We start from the raw sequence: 21,951 nt of genomic DNA on the forward strand, positions 1-21,951 counted from the left end.
ACTCTGGAATTTGAGTGTATGAGCAGGCTACTTTCTTATCATATGGCAAACTTGTTATAAAATGCAGATTTCCTGAGATCAGTAATTCTGATTCAGTATTTCTGGAATGGGACCCAGAAATCCTTATTTTAACAACTATTCCATGTGCTTCTGATGCAGGTGATTTGTAGGCCAAGCCTGAGAGAAATATTTTGTCCAGGTGATCATTGCCTAAAAAATCCTTAAATGCTACTAAAGTGGACATGTCACATATATGGTGTAGATATTTAAACAGTGCATGTGAGAGAAAGAGCCATGACAGAATCAGAGTGGAGAATGGTTATGAGTATTCTGTGTTTCAGTTAGATTGCGACATTGCTATAGTAATTATTAAGGATATCAGTTTTCTACAAGGAATCTTTGGCTTCTTCAGCTTTACTACTCTACTTATATAGTATACACCAGAGGATTTAATTACAGATAATTCCTTTAGTCTAGAAATAATGACTGCAATTATCTTTTAGTTTTAGCAGTTAAAAAGCAAGCTTATTTTTTCATCAGCCATTGGTATCTATGATGGAATAATAAAATGATACTTCCAGATTCCTTTATTCTCAATATTAAGCCTTGAGTGGTTTTAACTAATTTAGGGTAAAGGTAAGAAGTTGTTGTTTTGTCTGTATCCTTTTCATTTATATCTTTTTTTGAATGATGGATTATAATTGAGAACATCAACTTTTTCAAAAATAACTGCAGATAATTTGATAAGATCTGCTTACTTGTGCAAAAAATTAAAGTGTGTATAGTGGAAAAGAGACACATAGAACACGTAAATTAGTTTTTAACACCTACTGAAAAGTTTTTATATTATTTAATATATCAGTTTTTGCTTAGAAAAGGAAAATTGTAAATCCATTAATTAAGTAATTATTAAATATTGTACCCCAGGTACTCTGAGAAAACACATCTAAGTACTTTGTTGGGTATTTGTGATTGATAATGATCTGTCTGAAGATGCTTTTTGGTTTCATACTTTTGATAATGCAGTTAAACTGAATAATAGTTAAGGACCCTACAGTTCCTAAGAAGAGGATAGAAACCCCAAATAGTAACTTTGTTTTTACACGTTCTTATATTATCAGTAGCATTAGGCTGATGTTCTTTATTTTAGCTGGAAGAGTGGTGGCTGAATGTCGCCTACCTGGATGTCCGTGTGCCATCACAACTGAATGTCAACTTTGGGGGTCCTGCATCCCATATTGAACACTACTGGCCTCCAAAGGAAGGAACACAATTGGAAAGAGGAAGTATAAGTCTTTGGCATAACTTGAACTACTGGCAGCTGTTAAGAAAGTAAGATACTTAATGAATTTAGTAGGAAATTTACCCAAAGTATCAGGTGGAAAAAGTAGAGAGAAGCTTCATTTACTTATTTGGAGATGAGTATTATAGCTGTGACTGGTTTATAAGTTTTATGATGACTTCCTAATCAAAATACTTTTTTTTGTTTTATTAGAGAAAAACTGCCTGTTCATAAAGTTGGGAATACTCCTCTAGATATGAATCAATTCCGAATGCTGTTTGCTACCTGCAAGGTTCCAGGAATCACTAGAGACTCAATTATGAATTATTTTAGGACTGGTAAGTAGAAAATGTGGGTACTTTCTTTGGTAAAGGCATTGAGATTTGGGTAGTTTTGCTGTAGTTTCTGTGACACAGAATATGCTATTTTGAAGAATATTTCTTACTGAGTTTTGCTAAATTGAAGGCTTTCTATGAACCTTATTTCAGTTATTCTGATTAGTTGAAACTGTTTTATGGGACTCGATTTTCTAAACTGTGTCTTGCATGGTTCTATACAAACCTGATGCTTATGTTACATAATTTAAAAGCTTAAATTTTGGTTGAAAGGGTAGATTTACAAATCAGCATATGAGAATATGATTTGAATCCTTCTGTTTTTACCCTTATTTCTTCTTATTTGGGGTCCGTTTCTGCGTGTTTGCTTCTCTGTGCTCATCATGCCCCCCTCATCGTGAAGATGCTTTCCTTCCCTCTTAGATGAGGTGAGAGATTGATACAATCTTCTTAAAGGCACCTGAAGTCAGATCGACTCATCAGAGTCTTTGTTTTTTTACTGTAAGTTTAATGTCAGTTTTGGTTTGGTGTTCTAGCATAACTTGAAATGGAAAATTCTGTTGTAGTAACTGCTAGTTCTGTTACTTCAGGAATTTTTATGTTTTATAAATTTAATGTCAATTTATGATTACTGGAGAATATAATTAGGAATGGATAGTTCATGTAGAACTCAGCTCTCCTCTGTAAGCCTCTGTAGATGCTTGAGATAATGTCTTCAAACCTACACACATTTACCTTGATGTTGCAAGTGGGAGATTAAAAGAAAGTGTTAAGGAATGTTGTTATTTATGGCATAAAGTTTAATGCCCAAATATGAATGGAAAAGATGAACAGGAGAAAATCGATAGAACAGCAGTAGCAAAGAGAGGTAATATATACATTAGTTAAGAACCAATGTCAGTAGACCTGGTTTTGAATTCAGACTTTAGCATCTAGTAGATATGTCCTTAGATAAGGTCACTCCTTTAAGTTATAGTATATAAAATGGAGACTCGTTAATTTAATAATGTGTCTCCTGACACAGTGGCTTAAGCTGTCATGATTAATATATTCTTGAATTTATGGCTATGTGAAAAAGTATAGATAGTGATAAAGCTGGGGTAATAAGTAAATATGAAAAATATCAGAGAGTTAATGAGAAATACAATATATAGAATTCAATAACACGAGTTGTCTGGGTGGCTGTTTTAGATTTGGTAGCCAAGGGATACCTCTCTGAGGATCTGAATGATTAGATGATCCAGCTAAGTTGTTTGGTGTTTTATTTTTGTTTGGTTCAGCTTGTTTTGTTTTGTTTGTATTACCGGGGAATCCCTTAGGCATAGTAAACTTGGCATGTTTGAAGGGCATTGTGGCTGGAGCAGAGCAGGCAGGAGGGAGGAGACAGACTGAAAAGGTGACTAGAGGCCAAATCATATAGTACTTTGTAAGCCAGCTGAAGTTTTTGGCTTCTATTTAAAATGTGAATACATACTATTAGTGGGTTTTGAGAAAGTATGATGTGATCAGGCTAATATTTTAAAGATCATTTTACTTGCTGTTAGAAGGAAAGGTTTTTAGGAGGTGTAAAGCAGGGTCAATTATAAAGTTGCTTTGATATAGTCCCTGTGAGCCATAATAATGATTTATGCTAGGGTGGTAGCATGGAGTGGTGAAAAGTTACTAAATTCTGGATATATTTTGAATTTGGGTTTAGCAGAATTATTCAGAGAGTGGTTAAGAGATGTAAGAAAAACTGGAAATTAGAGGTGACTTTATGATATTTGGCTTGCCTAACTAATGGGGTAGATAGGTGTGTTGGTTCATGAGGCAGGAAAAACTGGGAGGAGATATTTAGGGAGGAAAATCAAGGGTTCCTTTAGACTATGTTAAGTTTAAGATGCCTTTTAGACCTCTCAGTGGAAATGTCAAGTAGGCAGTTATTTACAAAGTTAGGAGTTCTAAGAAAAATTCAGTACTGCACATGATTTAGGGTCATCATTAGCTGGCATGGAAATAATTTTTAAAGCCACAAGAGTCTCTAAGATCAGTGGTCCCCAACCTTTTTTGGGTCACAGACTGGTTTAATGTCTATATATATATAAATTTTTTTTTTTTTACAGAGACAGAGAGTGAGTCAGAGAGAGGGATAGACAGGGACAGACAGACAGGAACGGAGAGAGATGAGAAGCATCAATCATTAGTTTTTCATTGCGCCTTGCAACACCTTAGTTGTTCATTGATTGCTTTCTCATATGTGCCTTGACCGCAGGCCTTCAGCAGACCGAGTAACTCCTTGCTGGAGCCAGCGACCTTGGGTTCAAGCTGGTGGGCTTTTGCTCAAACCAGATGAGTCCGTGCTCAAGCTGGTGACTTCGAGGTCTTGAACCTGGGTCCTCTGCATCCCAGTCTGACGCTCTATCCACTGCGCCACCACCTGGTCAGGCATCAGAAAATATTTTCACTAACAGGCCTTTAGGGTGGGATGGATAAATGTATCACATGACCGAGACAAGCGTCAAGAGTGAGTCTTAGACAGGTTTAACAGAGAGAATCTGGTCATTTTTTAAAAATAAAACATCATTCAGACTTAAATATAAATAAAACGGAAATAATATAAGTTATTTATTTTTTCTCTGCGGACCAGTACCGGTCTGTGGCCCGGGGGTTGGGGACCACTGGCTAAAATTACTTTTGGAACACACAGTAGATGAAGGTGACCAGGGAACTAGTACTGATTCTTATTATAATCAAATGCAATATTTGGTGAACCGAGGAGGAGGAACCAGCAAAAAGAGGCCAAGGTGGGAAGAAAGCAAGGCCAGTAGGTTCCCAGAAGCCAAGAAGAGAAAGCGTTTTTGTTTGTTTGTTTTTTAAAGATTTTATTTCTTGATTTTACAGAGTGCAGAGGGTAGGGGAATAAGAAATAGTTGCTTCACTTTAGCTGTTCATTTGTTGCTTATGTGTGCCTTGACCGGGCAAGCCCAGGGTTTCGAACTGGCAACCTCAGTGTTTCAGGTTGGTACTCTGTGCTCTGTGCCACCACAGACCAGGCTAGGAAGTGTTTCATTTGACGTTTTGGAGAGGTTAAATAAATTAAAAATTAAAAGTGACCATTGGCTTTGTCAACATGATGTAGACAAAGTACCCCCGACAAGAGCAGCCTAAGTGGAGACTGGGGAAGGGAGTTCAAAGGAGAGGAAAGCAAACAAGTGGTGACATCTGGAAAGAATGCTTGCAAAAAATGTTTTGATGTGCAGTGGAAGATTTTTTGTTTATTTTATTTTTTTAAAGATGGGTGATATTTTATCATAGGAATGGCATAGGAGAGAAGGAAAAATAATCTTACAGGGGAATGGATAAGAAGCCAAAATCACTGAGAAGGTAAGAACTAAGGGTCAAGAGCAGAAATGGTAGAGGGATTGTCCTTTGGTCTTGAAGAGCAAGGATGAGAGTGGCTGCTGGAAGTGTGCCGTTAGGTGCGGCCAGACCGCCCGTTCTGCTGTAGGAAGATAGGAGGTCCTGTGCATTCATTGTGTCTTCTTGGTAAAATAACAGTTCATCACCTGTGGTGGAAGACTGAAGGAGAAAGGAGGTTTGAAACAGTCACTCTTTCAAACATGCTGTAGAAATGTAGGTAGCTGAACAGTGGTCAGTACCCATTTGAAATGTGTGTTTATGAATTTAAAGTCAAACTAGATGGTGTGTTGTGGTTTTTTCTTCAGCAGCAATCAAGGGCAAGTGCAGAGGAGAGGGCTTGAAGGATTTCAGGGGTTTTGCAAGGGCTGAACCCTGGAATCTGTCCTAGACAAGGAGAAAGTTGAAGAAATTGTGTGTTGGCCCTGGCCGGTTGGCTCAGCGGTAGAGCGTCGGCCTGGCGTGCGGGGGACCCGGGTTCGATTCCCGGCCAGGGCACATAGGAGAAGCGCCCATTTGCTTCTCCACCCCCCACCCCCTCCTTCCTCTCTGTCTCTCTCTTCCCCTCCCGCAGCCGAGGCTCCATTGGAGCAAAGATGGCCCGGGCACTGGGGATGGCTCCTTGGCCTCTGCCCCAGGCGCTGGAGTGGCTCTGGTTGCCGCAGAGCGACGCCCCGGAGGGGCAGAGCATCGCCCCCTGGTGGGCAGAGCGTAGCCCCTGGTGGGCGTGCCGGGTGGATCCCAGTTGGGCGCATGCGGGAGTCTTTCTGACTGTTTCTCCCCCTTTCCAGCTTCAGAAAAAAGAAAAAGAAAAAAAAATTAAAAAAAAAAAAAAGAAATTGTGTGTTGGCAGTGGGCGGAGGGGAGAGAAGGGAACAGGGGAGGCAGCATGCACGCTGCTGTGGCTCTGAGGCCAGTCTCAGTAGGGAGGCAATGGTTAGCACTAGACTCTCTTACTTATCACCTAAGAGACCATTAAGACTAACTCAGTCTTACCTTTCCTCCTGTTCACCTCATTTTGCCCAAGCAGTTCAGACTTCCTGTGTTGCTTCTGATCGTCTGGCTTCATGGTTTGTGCATAGCCTAATTTGATCCAGGTTCCTCACTGCTGTGACCCTTCACCATACCCTTTGCTGTACTTTCTGGAGCTCATGGTCAGCAAAATTCATGATATCCTCAACCATTTCTCTGAAAGTTCCTGTTTCCTTCTGAAAGGTACTGTTACTGACACCTGGCTATCCTTTGAGCTTCCTACTTTCCATATAACCGTCTCAAGTGGGGACATTTTTTTCTCATACTTTGGTACCAGTGGGCATGTAGGGGATCTTTATGTTCTCTTTCCCATTGTGTTTTCCTTTTTTTCTTCTGTCTTACAATTTGAGCTCTCTAAAAAGAAAAACGCTCTCGGGTTATATGACCACTGCTTGTCATTGTTTCGGTGACTCTCCCTTCATTCATTGGTTGTTTCAGCACTGATCTTACTGTCTTTCCATTAGTACTTCAGTCACATTCTTTTTTTTTTTTTTCTGAAGTGAGAAGTGGGGAGGCAGAGAAGGAGGGGGGTGGTGAAGAAGCAGATGGGCGCTTTTCTTGTGTGCCCTGGCCAGGAATTGAACCCAGGACTTCCACATGCCGGGCCGCCACTCTACCACTGAGCCAACTGGCCAGGACTTCAGTCACATTCTTGATGACTTAGGCTTCTACGTATAGATGATCCATGCCCTCTCCTTTTGTTCATTTTTTTTTCCTCTAGGAATCTGTTTCTTCACTCCCTCTTAAGCAGCCACTCACACCCATGGTCATGCCTTAAACCTTGTTATTATCAAAAACTCCACTTGAATATCACAGTTATAAGCATATCAGTCTGATACCTACTTGCTCTTTACAACCCCCTTCCTTTGGTAGTCCACTTCAGCTCTTTCTCTGACCACATTGTGACTTACAGTCCCACTTCCCTACAGTTCTTCACAGTCCCATCCCTCCCTCACCCACCCCCAATCTTTACTTCTTTCTATGGTTCTTAACTATAATCACTTCCTTGCATATACGTTGAAATCTTTGCCCACCTGCTTCCTCCTCACTACACCCCACCATAACACTGTTTAAATTTCAGTCTTTTGTTTTAACTCTACATATCAAAGATACCTACTCTAGCAATGTACTTGGCCAATGAAAACCACAAAACCTCACTTACTTTTTTTTCTCTCTCTCGTAACTTACATTTTTCTCAGTTAAACCACAAGTGGACTCACATTGCCATATTCTTGTGTCAGATTATTCTCACTTCCAGAAAAGCCTGTTTTGTGCCTTTCTACTTCCTTTTTCTTTTCTTTTTTTTTAAGTGAGAAGTGGGGAGATAAACAGACTCCCTCATGCACCTTGACTGGGATCCACCCAGCAACCACCACCCACCCCTGTCTGACACCCATGCTTGAATCAGCCAAGCTATCCTCAGCATCCAGGGTCCATGGTCAGACCAACTGAGCCACTGGCTGCGGGAGGAGAAGAGAGAGAGAAGAGGGAGGGGGGGTGTTCTCTGACCAGGGAATGAACCCAGGACATCCGCATGCCCTGCCAAAGCTGTATCCACTGAATCAGCTGGCCAAGGTCCCTTCCTTATTCTTTATTCTTAATTAATGAACTCTGTTCTAATGAACTCCCCCTCCCCTCCTCTACCCTTCCCCTTCCTCCCTCCCTCCCTCCCTCCCTCCCTCCCTCCCTTCCTTCCTTCCTTCCTTCCTTCCTTCCTTCCTTCCTTCCTTCCTTCCTTCCTTCCTTCTCTACCTTCTTTTTCTTTTCAGAGAGATGAAGGGAGAGATGGTGGGGAGGGAGAGGGAGGGAGAAGCATCAACTCGTTTCACTTAGTTGTGCACCCATTGATTGCTTCTGTGTGCATTGACCGAGGATTGAACTAGTGACCTAGGGGTCCAGCCAGTGACCCTGGGGATCAAAATAGTGACCTTAGCACTCTGGGGCAACATTCTATCTACTGAGCTACCTGCCAGGGTGAGCTCTTTTCTAATTCTTGACAAATGTAAAACAATCTTTTCATTCCTGAATTTACCGGCCTATCTGGTAGACAGAATCACACTTCTCCCACTACCCCCAGATGTCCACTTCCTAATCCTTGAAACCTGTTGAATGTGTCAGATTACATGGTAAAGAGGAACTAAGGTTGCAGATGAAATTAAGTCTGCTAATAAATTAACCTTAAGATGGGGAGATTATCCTGCATTATTCAAGCGGGCCCAAAGTAATAATAAAAGTTCTTATAGGTAGAAGAAAGAGGCAGAGGAGAAGACCAGAGCTAGCAGTTCGAGAAAGTCATGCTTTTCCCTGATGACTTTGAGGTGGAGAAAGGAGGCCACGAGCCCAGCAATGTAGGCAGTCTCTACAAGCTAGAAAAGTGAAGGGAACATTCTCCCTAAGTGTCTCTAGAAGGAACATAGACCTGCTGACACCTTCATTTTAGTCCAGTAATGGAACTGAACTCAGGTTCGGCTCCCTGCCATGACAAAAGCCAGTGCTCATGAGATAGGTGTTAGTGAAAAGGAAAGAGGTTTATTCAGATTCCCATGTCCTGAGAAGACGGTGGACTTCTGTGTCCTGAAAAACCATCTTAACGTCTGGGTGCAGGCAGGAGCTGTTCCAAAACAGGCAGTGAGCAGAACAGGTGCATGAATGTTTGTGATAGGATTAGTTAATAGTAACATAAATCTAACATGATTAGTTAGGGTAACATAAAGTTCAAACTGTTTATAACAGTAAGACACATTTTAGACTTATGGTCCCCAGACCTGTAAGATTATAAATTTGTATTGTTAGTGGTAACTTACCACTTGGTAAGTTATAGCAATCATAGAAAACATGCTCATGGAAGTGTTTTCCCATCCTACAACCTCCTTGCAATGCATTACTGCACAGTCATAAATTTTGCCTCCCTTTTTAAAAATGGGCGAACTGTTCTGACTCCTAGAACAGCCCTTCTGCATGGTGTGCTGGGCCCCTCCTCTTCGTGCCTAGCAAGGACTTTGCTTTTGGATTATCCTTTCTCTCTGTGCTGCGTTGTCAGTTTTCTCTTCTTACTGGATTTTCCAATCTGTAATATCTTCCTCACAAAAGAAAAAAAAAATGACCTTTTGTCTGTGTGGAGTGTCCCAGCCCAGGCAGAGCCCCCTCGCCTTCCGTTAGAGCCCTTTCCTAGGGAGTGCTGCAGCACGCCGGGCGGAGCTGGGGGTGTTCTCTCCCCTCCTGCCATCTCGCCTCCATGGAGCTGCTGGACAGCCTTTCCAAAGCAGTCACTACATCTCGTTACTACTCTCTCACCTAAGGCCCATCATACCTAAAATTGAAAGCCCTTTCTGAAGTCACTATGATGTGGCCCCAATCTTATCACTGTACCCCTTTCTCTGTCTGCTACAGCTGCACTGACCTTGTTTTCCTTTAAGCAAACCAGTTCATTTTTGTTCTGTGCCTTTGCACTTGCTGTTTTCTTTGCCTGGAACTCTCTTCCTGCAGATATTTTCATGGTTCATTCCTTTGCTTCATTTAGTCGCCTGCTCAAATAACCCCTCTTAAGATCATCCTGAGATAGCCCCAGCACCTTCCTTTCCCTTCTCCCTCTCCTCCACCTCCTCCACATCCCTCCCCCCAGCCACTTATTGATAATTTTGCATCAAGCTTATTTTGTTCGTTCTTCCTCAGCCTTACAATTTGGATGGGTTGCAGTCAGTAGATGGCATAAAATGTAGTGGTGGTAAATGTAAAAGGGAATGGACATGGTTTTGAGGAGAAGAGAGAAGAAATATGTGGGGAGTAGCCATGAGGGACAAGTATAATACATGACTCACCTCCTAGGACTTGAGAAAATAGGATAGAAGGCACAAAATAGTACTTTCAGGATACTCCCTCATAATTGTTGAACAGATTTCATGAGGTAATGTGTAAAGTATTTGTCACAGTTCCTTGTACATAATATCAACCAGTAAATTTCCTTCGAGTGAAGTATGTTTTCTCTAGCTTTTCTTTTTTATTTCCCTTCTTAAGAGGGAAGGAGCGGTCATACAGGAAGATCCTTGTTGAAGGGACTAGTACTTGAAAGATGTAACTAAATCAGAATAGTCTGAGGTTTACAGCAAACAAGTAGTCCTTGAGGAGTTAAGGTGTGCCAAAGGAGAGAGAATCAGTTATCAGTGGCTTCTGGGTATTATCAGAGCTTTGAATAAAACTACAGATTTAGGCAAAATTCTTTCTCCTTGCCACTCAGGCATACAGTGCCCTTACTCTACTGAAACTGTTTTTTTGAGAAATGATAGCTAGATATTTCTGCAGTTAAATTATCCAATGAGCAATCAGCATTAAAATAATCAGAAAGAGAAACTTGTTAAACTTGTCCTCTGCTGCCCCTGTCCCCTTCCCATTCGTATCCATAAGTAAAACTAGAAAGCCTTGCAGTAGTTTGGGGCTTATAGGACACTCCCATGGATTTCTAGGAGTTTCACATGGACAGGTTTCAAGAGTATGCATTTATATTGTAACAACTGGAATTCCTTCACCTTATTCAAGTGTTATTATTCATGTGATATATATGTATATAGTAGACACATGATAAGTAAATTATTGGAGGAATGATTTTTTTCTGTGGGATGTAAATTTGCAACCTTACTCTTGTTCGACTTTTAGATTTGGTCTTGTGTTTTCTGTTTTATTTCCAGAGAGTGAAGGGAGTTCCCCAAGTCACATTGCAGTGCTGTGTCGAGGCCGAGTTTTTATCTTTGATGTAATTCACGAAGGATGTTTGATCACCCCACCAGAGATTCTCAGGTTTTCAAACTACTCTTTTGAATCTTGTTAGATCTTAAAGCTTTTGCAGGAGTTAAAACAAATAAATGTTCAGAATTGCCTATTTATAAGGTGGCAATAATAAATTTATATACACTGAATTTTTAAAAATCTATTCTAATTTTATTTTTAATTTAAATTGATTTTTCATTTTACTAGGCATATATGAATATATCCCACTTGTATAAAAGGAACACATTGCAAACAGTACTAGTCCCATTACCTGCCCTAGAATTCATCACTGTTACTAGTTGGGTGTGTTTTAGCCTTCCATATCAATTTTTATATGCATATAGATTTTTAAATATATATATTTCATGTATAGTATGTATTACATACTAATAGATTGTATATATAGTAGTATATACTATGTATTATAGTATTATTTTGTACATTTGTATTTTTAAAATGTATTATGGAAAATGTAGAGGGAATTATATTGAGAAGCTCTTCCATGTACTCTTCCCCTGTCTTCAACAGTTATCAATTTCTAACATCGATAAATTTGTAGTCTTGTTTCAACTATACTTCCTTGTGACCTGCTCCTCATTCTCAAATATAATATTCTTTCACTATAAATATTTTAGTGTGTATCTCTAAAATATAAGGACTCTTAAAAATACACATGTATATTAGTATTATCACACTGAATGACTTGCTGCTTCTAAAAAGGTTTAATATCATTAATTTATAATCAGTTCAAATTTATAGATTGTCTTCTAAATGTTGAGTTATATATATCTGTATACTTTTAAAATTATTTTATTAAGAATTCCAAAACATATGTGAAAGTGCACACAGGAGTTTACAGCTAAATACTTATGTAACCACCACCCGGCTCAAGACAGGATATTGCCAGTGTTCCAGAAACCCCCTGCTAACACCTCCCAGTTAGTAGGCTTTCCCTCCTTCCCAAGAGTCATTGTTTAGGTTTCTTACAGTTTTTATTAGTACAAAAAAAAGCTGCTCTGAAAATTATTGTATAAGTGTTTTGATGTACGTGTGCTTGCATTACTCTCTAAGCACACCCAGGGGGACTTGCTGAGTGTGTACCTTTCCTTCAGGAGATAATGTCAGTTTTCCAAAATAATTACACTAATAAGCACTTCAGTGGTGTATGAGTGTTGTAGGAGTTCTTTATTTTCATTGGTTTGTTTTATTTTTGTAATTGTACATTGTAAATTTTGAAGTAGGGAAATTTATCTTTTCTTTAGGTATTTTGCTTTTGCATCTTGGATAGTATTTGTGTAGATTCTAGTCATGGTTTTTAATTTGGTTGGTCCCAATTTGACATATAATTATTAGATCAGGCCTATTAGTTGGATTGCTCAAAGCCACTCTTCAGAAATTGCATACATGTGATCTGTGCACTAACTTTGGGCTGTGACCTGTTTTTCTTGAATAATGGAGAATTTGAATCCCTATTTTAAAATCAGGCAGAGTGGTAGAGCATTGGCCTGGCCTCTGGGTGTCCCAGGTTTGATTCCTGGCCAGGGCACACAGGAGAAGCGACCATCTGCTTCTCCACTTCTCCCCCTCCCCTTCCATCTCCCTCTCTTCCTCTCTCCCTCTTCCTCTCCTGCAGCCATGGCTCAATTGATTCGAGTAAGTTGGCCCTGGGCACTAAGGATGGTTCTGTGGAGCCTCCATCTCAAGCACTAAAAATATCTCAGTTGCAAGCATGGCCCCAGATGGGGGTTGCTGGGTGAATACAGCAGGGATGCATATGGTAGTCTGTCTCTCTATTCTCCCCCCCCCTTCACTTGGAAAAGAAGAAAAAACAAAAATAAATAAATAAATCAGGAGACTCAACAGGAAAATATGAATTTTTGTTTGCTCTTAAAGAGATAAAAGTTATTTTCAGATTTTTAACTGTTAATTCAACCTCTATGGTGATTTTCTTGCTTCCATATATTCTCTATAGTTATGAGTCCTTAGACTTCAGATTTGATTGTGTTTCACCTCTGATTAAAATCCTAAATGATTCCTTGTGGTCTAGAATTCATTCCTAGTTCTTTAGCAGTGGTCTAGATTTGACCTGCTCTTCCTCCTTCTGCCTCCTATATTCCTACCCCATTTCTCTGCTTGCAGTTCTTGTAACACAGCATATTATCTTTGCATGTACTCATGCTATTTGTAATGCCTTCTCCTGACTTGTCTCTAGAGAGTACAGATTCTTACTCATGCTTTGTGTCTCTGTTTACCTGACACCATAAGGTCAGCTGTTTTCCTAATATCCTGTTCCCTTTCCTTGCCTCACGCCCCAAGGATTTGGCCTCCTTTGGTCTCTCTAAATGCCTGTATTTATCTCTGTTATATTGATTATAATGTTTTATTAAAATTATTTATTTCTCTGTGTGTTTTTTGTTGTTGTATTTTTCCGAAGCTAGAAGCAGGGAGGCAGTCAGTCAGACAGACACCCGCATACACTCTACCAGTATACACTGGCATGCCCACCAGGGGGCGATGCTCTGCCTATCTGGGGCATTGCTCTGTTGGGGCCGGAGCTATTCTAGCACCTGAGGTAGAGGACATAAGCCGTCCTCAGTGCCCGGGCCAACATTGTTCCAATGGAGCCTTGGCTGCGGGAGAGGAAGAGAGAGAGAGAGAGAAAGGAGAGGGAGAAGAGTGGAGAAGCAGATGGGCGCTTCTCCTGTGTGCCCTGGCCGGGAATTGAACCTGGGACTTTCACACGCTGGGCTGATGCTCTACTGCTGAGCCAACCGTCCAGGGCCTATTTCTATGTTTTTACATGCAGGTGGAGCTCTAAGATATTAGTTACCAAGTTGTTGTTGCTTTTTTAATTCTAATTCCTTAATACAAAACGAAAGTATGTGTCTGTGTGTGTGAATTAAGTAATCAGGCCATCCCTGTGCATTAGGAAATTTTATCTAGAAATGTAAGATACATTAGAAGAGGAAGATAGATTGATCAGATTCTGAATCTTAGTGATTTGGAGCCTCAAAAGACATTTGGTTACCTCTACATAAAGGTGATAGCTGAAGCTATTAAAGAAGTGCAAGAAATTACCAAGGGAAAAATTGTAGGAGAGGTTGGGGGAGGCTAATGATAGAAATTTGGGGAAACACATTTGGCAGTGGAAGGAGAACAAATGGTCAATGAAGAAGAATGAGCGGTCAGTGAGGTGGGGCGACCACAGTGGAATAATGTCACAAAAACCAATGCAGAGGATAGTGTGAAGGTTTACTGCTGGGTGTTAAACACTCTATGATGAGGAAAATAAGACTGATTTGTTGTATGGGACTCTGTTGGTAACTTTCAGAAATGTGGTTTCACAATAATTATTGGAAGACAAAACCAGAATACAGAAAATTAATGAATGAAAAATAAGGCAGAAACCAGATTGTGAGGAAATACCAAGTGTAGAATATTTTTAAATATATATGATTCTGAATTGTAAGTATTGTTAATACAAATCTTTGTGATTTTTAGTATCAAAGGTTATATGTGTAGCTGAAAAACAGATGCATGAATAACCAAATTAAAAGAAAAGAGAGATTATCTTGTTACCAAATCAATACCTCTTTTTCTATTTGAACAGATAATTTACTTTTAAACTGACATACAAAAAGCTGTACATATTCATCACCACAATCTATACATAACATAGCCATCTCTTCCAACAGTTTCCTGCTCTGTTATTACTTTTTGTCATAAGAACACTTAACGTAAAAGCTACCCTCAGCCAACTTAAATATATACACAGTATTGTCAACTCTAGGCACCATGCTGTGCAGTAGATCTCTAGGACTGACTCGTATTACTAAAACTTTGTACCCTTTGATACCTCCACAATCTCCTCCTTACCTCAGCCCCCTGGCACCCTCCATTCTACTCTGCTTCTAGGAGCTGGAATATTGTGAATACCTTATATAAGTGGAATCATGTAATAATTTGTCCTTTTGTGTCTGGCTTATTTCACTTAGCATAATGTCCTCCAAGTTCATCCGTGTTGCTGCCAATGGCAGGATTTAATGTCTGAATAATTTTCCATTGTATGTATATACATTTGTTTATCCATTTGTCAATGGATATTTAAATTGCTCCTGCCTCTTGGTTATTGTGAATAATGCCGCAGTGAACTAGGGATTGCCAATGTCTCTGAAATCCTGATTTCAATTCCTTTGGAATAGTGCTCATAACTTGGGTTGCTGGGTCGTATAGTAGCTCTATGAGCTTCTTGAGGAACTGCTATATTGTTTTTCGTAATGGATGCACCGAGATTTCCACCAGCAGTGCACAAGGGTTCCCGTTTGTCTACTTCCTCGCCAGCAGTTAACCTCTTGTCTTTTTGATAATAAACACCCTAACTGATGTGAGGTGATACATTGTGGTTTTGACTTCCATCTCCTTGATGATTAGTGATAGTTGAGTACCTTTACATGTACCTGTTGGCCATTTGTAGATCTTCTTTGGAGAAATGTCTAGACAACTGCCCATTTTTTAAATCAGATTTTTTTTTTTGTCTATTGAATTTTAGGGGGCACCTTATATGATTTAGATAGTAACCTCTTATCAGATATATGGTTTGCAAATATTTTCTCATAATCTGTAGGTTGCCTTTTCATGTTGTTTCCTTTACTGTGCAGAAGCTGTTAGTTTGATATTATCTCATTTATTTGTGCTTTTGTTGTCATGTCTAAGAAACACTTGCCAAGGTTGATGTCGGAATCTTTATTCCCTCTTATATTTTTTTAGGAGTTTTATTGTTTGAGGTCTTACATTTAAACCTTTAATCTGTTTTGAATTAATTTTTGTGTATGGTATAAGACAGGGACCCAGTTCATTCTTTTGAGTGTGACAGTCCAGTTTTCCCAACACCATTTATTTAACAGATTGTCGTCCTTTTCCCATAGTGTGTTCTTGGCAACCTCTGTTGACCGTATATAAGTGGGTTTATTTTGGGGCTATTCTGTTCCACTGGCCTATATGTTTTTTTTTTTTTGTTTTTTTTTTACGTTTTTCTGAAGCTGGAAACAGGGAGAGACAGTCAGACAGACTCCCGCATGCGCCCGACCGGGATCCACCCGGCACGCCCACCAGGGGCGACGCTCTGCCTACCAGGGGGCGATGCTCTGCCCATCCTGGGCGTCGCCATGTTGCGACCAGAGCCACTCTAGCGCCTGGGGCAGAGGCCACAGAGCCATCCCCAGCGCCCGGGCCATCTTTGCTCCAATGGAGCCTTGGCTGCGGGAGGGGAAGAGAGAGACAGAGAGGAAAGCGCGGCGGAGGGGTGGAGAAGCAAATGGGCGCTTCTCCTATGTGCCCTGGCCGGGAATCGAACCCGGGTCCTCCGCACGCTAGGCCGACGCTCTACCGCTGAGCCAACCGGCCAGGGCCTATGTTTGTTTTTAATGCCAACGCCATACTGTTTTGATTACCATAGCTTTGTAATATGTTTATTTTGAAATCAAGAAGCATACTTGCAGCTTCATTCTTCTTGCTCAAAATTGCTTTGGCTCCTCAGAGTTTTTTATGGTTTCTTGTGAGTTCTAGGATTTTTTTTTTCCATTTCTGGTAAAAATGCCGTTGGGATCACATTGATTGAATCAGTAGATTGCTTTGGTGAGTATGGACTTGTTAATGGTGAAGATTTAAGCAATTATTATATGACCTTTTATTATCAAACTTAAAATGCCATTTCAGGTTTAATACATTTTCTCTGATAACTTCTCTGTGATAATAACCACATTTTATGTATATGAGAATGGCCATGTCAGGCAGCAGTGTTAGTTTTATGGTCAAAACCAGTGATTTGAGGTGATAAGGGAAGAGCAGCAACCAGTACCAAGTGGAAAAAAAGGTTGAGGTAGAGTTTATTACTTTCGCACTCAGAATTCATGCTAGTTACTATACCTACCACCTACCTAATCACCAACTGTAGAAACTTTATTTGTAACTGAAGCAAAATCAGAATTTGCAGACAAGTGAACAGGAAGAGGTAAGGCCCTTTACTCCCACTGTAGATGCAGATGGTTTGTGCTACAGGACTCCTCCATTAATGTTCAAATAAAGAGGGAGGAGTTTTGCAGCTAGGACTTTATTTCTTCATTAGTATTACAGAAATAATTAAGAAACAGGAAATTATGCAAATTAATGATCATATTTTTTTCAGTTTTGAATGAAAAAGCCACAAATAAGGGATGGCTATTAGTGGTGCCTTTTGGCCATTTATTAAGCCACATTAGCTCACTTTCCGAGAAATGCTTAGAAGCTCTTAATTGAGTTAATTTCTCAGAATGTGCCATGAGGAAGACTGAAACTAACTAAATCTCTGGATTTTTGACTGATGGAAATTTATTTCTTTATGGAAGAACACTATTATTTACCTGCAACATGTTTAAAAATACATGAAACTCATCAGACTGGGAGTATAGAAAGCTATTGGGGGAAATAATTTATCCTTAGCTAATAGAGTATTTAAAATGCAATGGATATAAGTAACAACACATGACTACATGGTACTTACGTGTGTTGAGTTAAACACAAGTATTAATTAGGTATAAAGTAAGTCCTCTATCAAATATATTTGCACATAGTTTTTAGTCAGATAAGCATATGTATTTGTGAGATTATTTACCAGAATATTATTCAAGTTCTCCACGTACAGTATAGGGTTGTTTACTTTGACCTGGAAGTGCAAGTACATTTTCAAAGTATAAATTACATCAACCAACCCAAATGTATTTATTTAAGTTATTGTCAAATACAAATTTGGTGTTAATTGGCCATAATTGCCTTAAAAGTGTTGGAAAGACATTCATTGCTGTTGAGATCATAATCTTTCTTTGGATAACATATCAAAACATTTAAACACTGGTAAACATTATAACCTATTGAGGCCAAAATAGCTAGTGATGCTGCCTGTGTTATTCTTTTAATCCTCTTTCTTTAATCCTCTGTAAGGCAATTGACATACATCTACAAGAAGTGCCACAGTGAACCTGAGGGGCCTGGGGTAGCAGCATTGACTAGCGAGGAGCGGACTCGATGGGCTAAGGTCATAATTTACACTTTTTTTTTTATTGAGGTATAATTGACATATAACATGTTCTTTTGGGGTATATAAAATAGTCATTTGATATTTGTATATATTGTGAAATAATTACCACAATAAGTCTAGTTAACATATCACCATAATTAGAAATTTCTTTTCTTGTGCTGAGAAAGTTTTTAAGATCTCCTCCCAGGAAGTTTCAAATATGTAGTACATTATTAACTATATATGTACTATTCTTAATGAACTTTTCCCTTCTAGATATAGTATATTTAAATTGTAACATTTAATCATTATCTCCTTGCCCTTCAGGCACGAGAATATTTGATTAGTCTTGATCCGGAGAACTTGACTTTGTTAGAAAAAATTCAGACCAGCTTACTGGTATATTCTATAGAGGATAGCAGTCCACATGTAACGCCAGAAGATTATTCACAGGTACTTAACTATCTTATTCTGTTATTTCTTCCCACAAAGTTTTCTGGAGGACTCTTATATATATTGAACATGAGAAGATTTTTTGTTGTTGTTATATTCAGGCTCTTAAAATGTTTCTTAGCTATGATACATATCTGTACCAAATTGAAGCTTATACATAGATAAATAATAATGCTTCATGACTGCTTTCCACACTATTCAGGACCATTTAGATAAATCTTGTATGTTGTTTAAAGAAATATGACTGTTGTTTGCGTATCACATATCAGTGTTTCTCAACCTTTTCATTGAATGCATATACAGAAAATTTGCATAGGTCACTGGGCTACATGAGCTTCTCATGCCAAAGGTGACATGAGAACTTACCCATAAGCCACTCCAGTGTGCCTTGACCCCTTAGTTGGTGAGATATGTCCTAAGAATTGTATCAAACTGTAAGTAATTTATTTTTATCATGTGGTTTTATTAAACAAACTGACTGTAGTGTGTTTAAAGGAAAATGTGGCCTTACTTTTTCCCCCCTGAGATAATATCATTTCCTGGGATATAATAAAAGGTAGTAGTCATATATTTAGAAGTGTCATCATAGTCTTTTGAAAACACTGGAATTATTTCATAATGCATTATCAGTATTAAACGATAGCAATAAAATAATATAGAATTGAAAAACCTTGTAGCTGGAAACCAACTTTTAGTCTTTTAAGTTTTATTTTTCTTTTTAGTAGAAGAATCACAAAACTTCTTGAGGAAGAATATGTTTTAAGGCAGTATTATTCAAACTTTTTTACTACAATCTACGGTTAGACACAGATTTAGACTGCAGCTCGCTACACGCAGCTTGTGCGCACACAAGTGTATAATAGAAGTTTCACAAACAGTAATTACTTTTATTATCTGTGATGTACTCCGATATTTATGTTTTATTTTATTGTTTCTTTTTGTATAAAATGTTTATTGTGATGCACTAAACTGATTTCATGACACACTAAGGCCAGAACCTACCGTGTGAAAAACAGGTTTAGTGGGATCTAAATTCTTGAAACATTTTTCTCATAACTAAATTTTAATAACTTACCCCCCACGTCCTCTTAACACTATTGAAGTTGCAAAAACCTGTTCTTTCAATTGTATGTTCTCTAAACATTTATTAATATCATATTAGCATTCTCTTTTCTGGAGTATTTTTTTTTTTGAGATTTTAAGAAATATCTAAAGTCAGGGCCAGAATTACAATCTTGTGACTATAACTGTTATTGTTTATTAAATTTGATTAACCTGAAGGGGAAAAATGAGACTATACATATATGTTTAAGATATAAATACTTAGAAGTCAATAGTAAAATTTTTTTAATTTGGAAAGATTAAATTTATTGTAGGCAACTGCAATGATCCTCATTGGAGATCCAACAGTGCGCTGGGGAGACAAATCCTATAACTTGATTTCCTTTTCTAATGGAGTATTTGGCTGTAATTGTGATGTAAGTAAACTACTGAAGTTATATTTTTCTTTTAATTTTTTTAGGTTGAATTAATGGCAGCAGCTATAGTACTTATGCTGTGTTGTCTTAATATAAGTAAATACTTTAAGGTGTTATCGTAAAAGGTTTAATTATGAATTCTCAGTAAAAATAGAGTATTGTATAAATTATTTTCATCTATAGTAAAGCTAATAGTTTGGTGTGTATCTGCATATATTTTCATGTAGTATAATCTCTTGAATATTACAACCTATTTTATTGCCTTGGCCAGATAGCTTGGTTGGTTAGAGCATCGTCCCAAAGAACAGAGGTTGCTGGTTCTATCTTGGGTCAGGGCACATACAGGAACAGATTGATGTTCCTGTTTCTCTCTTTCTATCTCTCTAAAATCAATAAATAATATTTTTAATAAAATAAAGATATATAGCATTATGTATATGTTCTGTGCCCAGAGAAATATATGTGGATATATTTCTAGATTTACCTAATTAAAATAGTAATTTTGTAACTTGTTCTAAAATGACACATGATCTCTGGAAAATTATTTATTTACACTATGATATGAAAATGTCTGGTATTTAATACCATTTTTATCTTCTTCATAAAAAACTTTTCTTGTTTCTCTTCTGTTCTCTCATAGCCTTCTTCATTAGCTCTACCTGGCTGTTTTCTCTTGAACATTCAGGTCTATGGATTAAGAAAATTTAAAAAGCCTAAGAGTTGTATTACACACTTGTAATCTCATTGTAACACTTTTCATAAAGTATGTCATTTGGCATAAAGTAGCATGAGGTAGGTTTTTTGGTAGCTTTCTTCTAAAAAATGTAGTGACTGTAAAATATTAAAAAGACTTATTACATTGATCTGGGCTCAGTGGTTGTATTAATCAGTATTTATTCAGTTTTAGGTGATAGAAACCTAAATCAAACTAGCATTAGCTTAAGAAGGTATTTGTTGACATGGGGGTTCAGCTGAGTTTGGTTGGGTAAGGCTGGATAGTATTTGTTAATTGCCTCAGTTTTTTTCTCTTCAACACCCTTGTTTGAGTCTTCCTCACCTCCTCAGTCTGGTTTCTGTGCTCACCAGTGCCAGGAACCTGTCCCGTGTGAGTAGCTGACTGCTGCCTGCCATCTACCCTCCGTTTCTCTCTGACTTGCCTGCTGCAGTTGATCCCCTTCTCCCTCCTACGACTGATACTGCCTCTTCCCCGGACCATCTCTCCCTACCTGTTTTTTCTAGAACTGACCACGGTCTCAGTCATACTGTCCCCCGTACTTGCTGTCTTCCCTGGTTTAATACTTTCATTGGCCATTCTTAGATAGGTGGCTTGCAGGTACATTTTTCCAGTTTGTAGCTATTATCATTTTGAGTGATTTGTTTCACTGTATGTTAAATTGTTCAAACGAGATGTTATATTGTCATGGGGCTAAGTTGCTTTCCTCTACAACTCATCATCTTGCTTTCCTCCCTCATTCCCAACCCCTCCAAAAAACCTTGCAGCACACTGATTTTTACGAATAGCACCAACATCCTGCTGTTTGCTCAAATTCAGGATGAAAGTAACTTTAACAATTTTTTTCTACCTCTGAGTAAAGACTATGGCCCTATTGTGATCATCCATCTCACCACAATGAGGTGTAGCAAGTTAATGGACTTGTTTTGTGTGTATGCATTAACACCCATGTATTTGTAAAACCAGTCTGGTTGTCTCCACATGATAATCTGCTTTTAAAATTCCATGTAGGTTTTCCTTGTAATCTAAGATATTACAGAAAATATAATTTAACCTATGTGAAACACCATTAGTCAAGTGTATACACTGTAAAGTAAAGCTGTTCTTAATTCAAAGCCATGTTGCTGTTCTCTTCCATTGGTGCTAGAATATGTAGTTTTGTATTATAGTAACTAATCCAATTTCCTTCTTGGGATTTAAAATCTTGGGGTCGAGTTTATTTTCTCTACGTAGGCTTTGTTATAGGGCTTTGTGAAGGGCACATAAGAAGCAGGTTGTGAACATTAGTTGTTAATAATAACAGCAGTTACTAATTATTGCTGTGAGCCAGGTCCTGCAGTAAGCACTTTATAAGCATTATTAAAATAATTTTTCCAGCAGCTGTCTTAGAATAGGTGTTATTATCACTACTAATAGATGAGACAATTTAC

At 38.5% G+C, this 21,951-nt stretch overlaps 1 protein-coding gene across 3 annotated transcripts in view; it reads left to right on the top strand.

Annotated features, from left to right (window-relative positions):
* Positions 1–21,951, top strand: part of CROT (carnitine O-octanoyltransferase) — a 41,657-nt gene that overhangs the window by 9,645 nt on the left and 10,061 nt on the right. For all 3 annotated transcript variants that reach the window (XM_066353796.1, XM_066353797.1, XM_066353795.1), the window contains exons 5-10: positions 1,151–1,332; positions 1,496–1,620; positions 10,728–10,836; positions 17,782–17,875; positions 18,185–18,310; positions 19,687–19,788. In XM_066353796.1, coding sequence (XP_066209893.1) covers positions 1,151–1,332; positions 1,496–1,620; positions 10,728–10,836; positions 17,782–17,875; positions 18,185–18,310; positions 19,687–19,788 — 738 coding nt within the window. The remainder of the gene's footprint in view (positions 1–1,150; positions 1,333–1,495; positions 1,621–10,727; positions 10,837–17,781; positions 17,876–18,184; positions 18,311–19,686; positions 19,789–21,951) is intronic.

The sequence above is a fragment of the Saccopteryx leptura genome, chromosome 12 (assembly GCF_036850995.1).
Source record: "Saccopteryx leptura isolate mSacLep1 chromosome 12, mSacLep1_pri_phased_curated, whole genome shotgun sequence".
NCBI classification, from domain to species: domain Eukaryota; kingdom Metazoa; phylum Chordata; class Mammalia; order Chiroptera; family Emballonuridae; genus Saccopteryx; species Saccopteryx leptura.